General features: G+C 43.8%; 1 protein-coding gene across 1 annotated transcript; it reads right to left on the bottom strand.

The window, feature by feature from the left end:
* Positions 1–668: 668 nt before the first annotated feature.
* metrnla (meteorin like, glial cell differentiation regulator a) lies at positions 669–6,721 on the bottom strand. The gene is made up of 4 exons (XM_075454194.1): positions 6,365–6,721; positions 4,413–4,801; positions 1,451–1,510; positions 669–1,304 (listed from the first exon to the last, which is right to left on the bottom strand). The coding sequence occupies exons 1-4, from the start codon at positions 6,460–6,462 to the stop codon at positions 991–993; spliced, it is 861 nt and encodes a 286-aa protein (XP_075310309.1). The 5' UTR covers positions 6,463–6,721; the 3' UTR covers positions 669–990.
* Positions 6,722–7,500: the final 779 nt, after the last annotated feature.

Genomic DNA, 7,500 nt, shown 5'->3' with positions numbered 1-7,500 from the left:
AGAGACCATGGTGAAAAAGAACCTGGTTGAATCATCTGCGGGTGCTAAATAATCTGACCTGAAACTGCACATCACATGCCTCTAAAATATTTCGGTCAAAATAGATTAAGTGTAAGATGCAGTACTTGGGGCTGCACTTATTTCCACAATCCGCTAATATGCTTTTTATTTTATAAATAATTCCAGAATTTGTGTATTTAACATAAACTGTGCTTCTGCTTATCCATGAAGAATCTTTTTTTTTTTACCTAAAAGTCAAAAACCCAAATTGGCAAAACCAATTGGTTAACAGAAACATCATTTTTTTAACTGATAGAAAGAATTTTTCACATTGACTCATGAGGGCTTGCTACATTTTACAACCTGGATAATTATGAGTTTAGTGTGTAAACATCACAGACATGGACATTACGGAAAGGAATAAAAGATTTTATTCAACGGGCAACAACCCCCCCCCCCCCCCCTCCCTCTTTTTTTTCCACAATTGTACAGCCTGAACAAAAACCCAAACTCAGGCATTAAATTGCAAATATATTTTTTAACAAAATAAGAGGCTTTCACTTTATACATTTATCTGAGGAAACTAATTCGGATCTGTACATCAAGCTTTTCTTTCTTTTTTTTTTCCTTTCTCTTTTTTTTTTACAAAAACACACAGCTTCAAAATGTACAATAGTCATTCACATTTTATACACATAAAAATCAAATGGAGTTTTGCTACATTTAAAACTTTGCAGTTCCTCATGTGTGAGAACACAGTCTGAACACATTCCATGTTTGTATCAGCTTTGAAAACAGAGCACTGCGTGGCAACATTTAGGAGCTTTGTCCATTCTCCCAAAAAGATTCACAGGACAGCAGGAAAGGAATGAGTCTGCCACTGGGTCAGTCTGTTTGTCAGTTTCCCTACTCAGCGTGAGCTCTCGGTTCGGCTCTATTCCCAACTCAATGAGCACTTGCTCTGTTTTCAAACGAGGGCAGGTACACCAGTCAGTCAGTGTCCACATGGCAGGGGTTGGTCCCCTGCAGCTGTGCCTCTTGATACAACCGCAGGAAGTCTTTATAGCGAGGGGCGCAGCCCATCCAGGCCTCCCCAAACCTCACAGTCCCAGTGAACAGGAAATCTCCTTCTCCAGATTTCACCCCACACTGAAGGGGCATCTTGATGTGACCTGTCCAGCTCCGTACCCTCACACCCCCAGATGCAAAGACACGGGTCTTCTGTCTGTAGAGGCGACTGATCGCCACAGTGACAGATGAGTGATCCTCCTCCTGGTCGACCTTCTTAATACTGCCCCGTGCCACTGGAAAAACAAAGCAGGAAAGCCAGATTTAGATGCTGGAAACAGCTAGATATCATGCTAAACAGTGTGGTGTTTTCACTAGACTTTTTTTGTCACCATGCTTCAGCAGGAAACCTGTAACTATTTGCAGCTGGACTGTTACTCACCAAAGTCATTTGTACAGACAGCTAGAAGCATCTCGGCATCACTGCAAGGCTGACAGGGTGCTAGGTAGAAATAATAAAAAATAATCATTTAAAACTTTGGGAAAGCTCTTCAAACAAACAGAAAAGTGCATGATCTGTTTGGCACAAATGTTTCTGACACAAACACACAACTGTGGCTGGACCAGCCACACATAAGAGTTGTAGAATTTTCCATTCTAACAGAGGATTATTTGTTTTAAAAAGGCAGAGCAGGATTTAACTGTCACGAGTTATGAATTTCAAACCAAATGTATCTGCGTGTACCACCGATCGCAAAAGCAACTTAAGCACTGCTTCTCAAAAACATTTATGAGTGTACGTGCATGCCTATGTGTCTGTTCAATGCTCATGGGGGCCTTTAGGTCAGCGTCCACGCCACAACAGGAACCCCCTGACACTGCGTGACAAACACGAACCAGATGAAGAGGATAAGCAGTGCAGTAAGATGAGGAGAGGCTAAGATCTGTTCGCAATCCCGCCGGGCTGCTGGGACTACATATTAACTAGAACATCAAGTCAAGTTCTTAACAACCTTAAAAGTGAAAATCCCTTCAGAGAGGAGGCAGTAAGCCAATTTCATACATATCTCATATTTCAAATGTCCAAGAAGGGGGCACGCTCTCATTACTAGAGGGCAAATACTTAGTGAATTTAAACTGCCTCTAACAAAGATAAAACTTTTTTTTTTTTTTTTTAAACTGCCTCAGGCGGTGTTTCACCTTTGGCCGGTGGCTGTAGAGCAGAAACTCCAACAACCCACCTCCAAACTGTTTTATAGTAGAAGAAAGGGCCCTAAATGAGAGCAATAATTAGTTGACTCAGGTGGTCCTGCGGCTGGCTGAGCCCAAATGCCTTTATTAGCCCTCGACCTGATGTGGTTTTCCTCAGTGGCAGAGAGGCACTTAGGAGCAGGTGGGGAGAGGAGGAGTGGAGCAGATAGAGGGGCTAGTCAGCTCTGGGCTGAGGGTGGGGCACAAGTGGTTTTCTGTCCACAAAGTAGGAGCAGGATGATTGAAAGTGTTAATTCAGGTGGCTTGTGTGCACTGGAAACCACCTGACTTTATATGACCTGCTGTAAAGATTTGTCATGTTAAAAATGCGTTAAAAAAATAACGCATTACCCTCAATTCTAAAGAGATGTGTGCCTTGTGTTATTTTTATTAGGCGAGTTTAGGCTCATTCAAAGCTACTTTTTCTATGAAAAAGTGCAGGGGTGAATGGTGAGCATGTTTAAGGTCAGCTAGTGCAGAAACACAAGGCGCGGCGAGATCACTAGGCAGATCAGGGGTCAAACAGCCACAAGGCTGGATGGCTTAAGAACAGCTGGACGGTCAGGAGACTTAAGAGGCCGACCTCGCCTGGAGCAGAGTGCATGCTCACTTTGAAGTGAGCCTACATACTGCCATTGCATCAGGCAGAGTAGCGAGCCCAGGCCTAAACAAAGAACCAAGAAGTGTTTGCTTTCCTCCAGAGCAGAGCCAACCGGGGCCCACATGTCAAACATGAAACAGAACCACAGGAATGGGCCAAGAGCCGAGTCAGCATCTTTGTCTGGCTCGTGCACATGCAGCGCCACTCTGATCAGAACCACTTCACAGAGGCAAAGATGGAGGAAATATGGGAGGAGCAGTAAAGGAGGGGTGCAGAGCCACATTGCAGTGTCCCTACAACATCTGGGCCCAGATGCATTCCACTTTAATGGAGCACAACTTGCTAATACTACTCAGCACGGACAAAAACCACTTCAAACAACCAGCAGGAAAGAGGGAAGATGTATGAAGGGGAGAGGAATGAAAAGAAAAATACCAAAATGATAAATAGACACGAAAAAAAAATCAAGAGGTAGGAAATAGTGATGCTGAGGGAGAGGAAAAGGAGAATAATTTAAGTGAGCTGAAAGGGAGGCTGAGGGAATGACAGCATGAAAAGAAAGAGTGGGGAGAAAAACAAGCCTATATGCTTCTAGAAGTTCCTCCCAACATCTGGTTGGAGATACATTCCAGTGTGATGGTGAGCAACTCAATCCCAGCACAGCAGGTCAGAGTGAAGAGGAAAGAGAGTGAGCAAAGAAGATGAGAGGAAGCAAAGCAGCAATCAATCCACCCGTCCAGGCCTCACATGACACGAGACCACTGTCTTTGTGAATCATCCCGTGCATCTCAGGCCACATTACAGCACCAGATTATACTACAGAGATGTGGTCAAAACAACTGCACACTCACTCCTCTACTTTGAACCTTCTCCCTCTGTGCGCAGTGCCAGAAAATAACGCAGGATGTGGATACGTGAAGCCAGAGAGCCGTAAAAACAGATGTGGGCCTGATTCTGCTCATATTTTGCTTTAGGTGGAAAAAACAACACTGTTGCTTTCACAGTTGCGCAGCTTGAAACTGTGCAGGTCTGGCAGGTACGCTGCGTGAAAATACATGACTGTTTTTCATTGGAGGCCCTGAGTTTGGCTGTGCTCCTTTACACACAATAAAAACAATTAAGGCTCACAGAGGAGTATTCTCAATTCAGATGAAGACTGCACAGAGAGGTGATATTTACACTTTCTCTTGAAAAAGAAAGGTTTTAGTAAGACTTCAGATTCTGAAGCCTAACACTCAGCCAAAGTTTAATAGGAAATCTATTTTCCCAAAACTAAAACACACAAACAATGCCAGCAGAGGAATTGATTTTGGCTTTAGAGCAAGTAGCTTGCTAGAGGGAGTGTTGAGTTTCCTACCATTAGAATCCAGTAAAGGACTCCACCAGCAGATGGCTGCATTTAGTGCTCAATACACACCACAGGGACAAAGGAACTCAGTCCCAGAGAGAATCAATAAAAACTAATGACTACTTAAACACAATACAGGTCAGCAACCCACACATTTATTATCATTATTGTAATAGAGAGAAGTCATAGCATAATGTATCTTACCACTGAGTGAGTTGGCCTCTGCTCTCAGCCTGTCGTTGACCAGCTCGTACTGGAACGCTGTAATCCGCCGGCTGATGTCCATGTGTGGGACGGCCTCGATGAAGAGCGCCCCCTCGCGAATGCTGAAGCAGTGCACCTTGCCCTGAGCTTGGTCCTGCTCGCGCAGCAGTAACCGCAGCTGGCCATTGCGGTCCAGGTAGATGTTTGTGCCGCTGGAGTCTGTGGAGGGTTTGATGCAGACGGACAGGCGAGCAGCGGAGGGAGACACCATGTTGGGTCGGAGGTTGACAATGATGGCTCCTGTGGGATAAAGCCACTCCAGAGAGCCCTGTGAGCAACGGAGGTACACCTGCTCCACATCCCTGGTGTGGCCTTCATGGGTCAGACCACTAGGAGAAAGAAAGAAAACTCAGAATGAAGTGGTTCTCCCTTATGCAGTGCATTGAGATTGATGAGCCAGTTTCAAAATGACTAGCTGCTCATTCGTAGCCTGAATTGACTGACCATGGTTGAAACCTCTGGCACACTGTAAGGACATTAGAACACATTCCTCATAAAGCATTAAGGCCGTGCGCAAGACTGGCTGCATGACCAGTCACGAGCCGGAGCAGCCAAAATGACCTCAGCTCCAACACACTCCCCATACCACATTGTTCCGCCCAGAGCGTTGGCAAAACGCACCACTGGCAGGCTGCCTTTGGGAAGAGTTTGGAGGCAGAAGTGGATAAATGGAGAGACACAGGGGCTTCTGGGCAAGACAACAGCAGCAACAGTAGCTGGGCCCGCTGTATGCAAGTGCAAATGCAGGTCACGCACTGAACCTCCCCTTGCTTTCAAGCCACCAAAGAGAGTGGAAGAGACTTGTCCGGGCAGCACTTCGGACTCTGGCGCCAGCATGACCAAATGACTCCCTCCACAAGTTAATGCCTGGTCAGGGTTTGAAAACTCCTGTGTGTCAGTCAGTCACTCTGTGGCAAAGCCAGAGGCAGGAAGCCATCGGCATGCGCATGCCAAGCTCGCGGTTTGACTCTGGAGGAGAAACGCCCAGTTTCCTGAAAATGAGATGCTGAAATTCAAATTTGCCATAGATCTAAAGTAACCCATGGCACATGTTGAGCATATGCAGCTGAAGCCTCTTAACCAGACTCTCCTCAGCATGCCTCTAATTAAGTCCTTTTTAACTTCATCACTTCTGCATGCAATTAAAGAAGATTAGTCAAGAGTCTCACTAATGAACAACAGATTATTGGTTGGAAGCTCAAAGCATCGCCTGCCCCTCCTGGTTGGTAGATGAAAAGCAAAACCACACTATTTGAGTCAGAGCGCTCAAGTGCAAAACAGATTTCAGCAGATGTGTGATGAAAGATTAGAGTGCTCAGTATAGTCTGCTTGAAGGTTAAGAACCAGTCAAAAATACGCAGTTTTATATATAAAAGTTTGTGTTTGTGAGATATAAAGTTTGTTTTTATAAGTGTTATTCTTTTCTTTTGTTGTGGTGGATATTAACCGAGTTGCAAAAAGCAAGAACCGAATTCAAATGCACAGCAAAATAAGAATAAGTGTACCTGAGATTCAAAGATTGCGTTAGAGTAGATGTAATAAGTACAAATTCAGTGTTTAAATCTGCACCATTTTAGTATTCCAAAATACAGTTAGTACATATTTACTATCAGACATTTTTTGCCAAGCCTTTCTAATAACAACACAGGCACAAAAAACACGCGTTTCGGAACCTAAACTAGAAAGTTTTTCCTTTCATATCTGCGGCCAACTTGTTGGAATTTGTTCGTCTCATTGCACCGCTTCATCACCGCAGTGCGTTGAGTTTCGGTCAGTCATTCAGGTTACCGCCAACAGCTCACTTACCTTCAAACCAATTAGGTTAGATTCATTTAATCGTTAGTTTCAGCTGGTATCAAACAAAAAAAAAAAAACAAGTCAGTGAACCTTACCTGCCCTTCCAGCTGCACTGGTCGCTTGAGTACTGGCAGAAAGAAATCCGGCACAGAAGGAGCAGAGGCAGCACTGAGGCCAGCATCGGGGTGAGCATATTTATCTCGCCTCACTTTGCCTCTTTACTCGAGTGAAACTATGGTAAAGTCCGACGCCGTCTTTCCGGCCACATAGCGTTTCCATGTGCCCCGGTCCTCTTCGTTTTGCTCCAGGGGTTGTGGGGGGGGGGGGTCTCTTCTTCTTTTCTTGGAAGGTTCAGAGAGATAAATGCGTTTTTTTCAGACTCGGCCGGGGCGCGCGGAGCTCCCAGTTCTCCGCAGAATGTGGACTGCGCTTCGCCGTGACGCTGCTTCAGCAGCCCTGGTTGCTCTGCACGTGACGTCACACCCTAGCTACAGCGGGACTGCTGCATTCACGTGCTCAATGAAGGCTCGGATGTGCCAGCTTCACCAAAAATAAATGACATTCATGAAGCTTCTGAGTACTTTTAAAGGACAGAAAATTAATAATCATGTATACTTATAACCCACTTTTACTCACTGGCCTTTTAACCAAGCTTGAGACTCGATCTTACTTTTGCTTTTATTGTTTGAAATGGATTTTTACCTTAATGACTTTTCTTGCTTATATTGAATGCTTACCGGTATATTATTTTATTATTACTATTGCTTTTATTTATCATTTGGATGTTTTTATCTCATTCATGTCAGATGTACATCACTTTGTGTCATCTATGGCTGGTGTTAAAGCACTTTATTAAAAAAGATGAAGAATATCAACATAAAGGCTTTTTATCTGCCATGCAAAAGTAATGAGGTATTATTTCTAGAGATAGAACATGTCAGAAAGGTTAGGCTTTGCGACATGTTGTCATTGATGTTATTTTATTTTATTTTATTATTTGTTTAAGTAGATAAATGCTAATTACAAGGATTCATGGTGATGAGTCTTTATTTATTATCTATTTTCTGCTTTATCTTTTTGATTAAGAACATATCAGTGAAGACATTACATTGTCCACAGGTTTTGGCGACGTAGTGCTGTGTTCTCATTCTTATCTAACCTTACAAGCAGGTGTTGCCTCATGTGGATTAATAAACTAGCAATTATTTTATAATAACATTATCAGAAGAAG

This window comes from Odontesthes bonariensis, chromosome 21, assembly GCF_027942865.1.
Source record: "Odontesthes bonariensis isolate fOdoBon6 chromosome 21, fOdoBon6.hap1, whole genome shotgun sequence".
Taxonomy (NCBI): domain Eukaryota; kingdom Metazoa; phylum Chordata; class Actinopteri; order Atheriniformes; family Atherinopsidae; genus Odontesthes; species Odontesthes bonariensis.
This window is presented reverse-complemented; position numbering and strand designations above follow the sequence as displayed.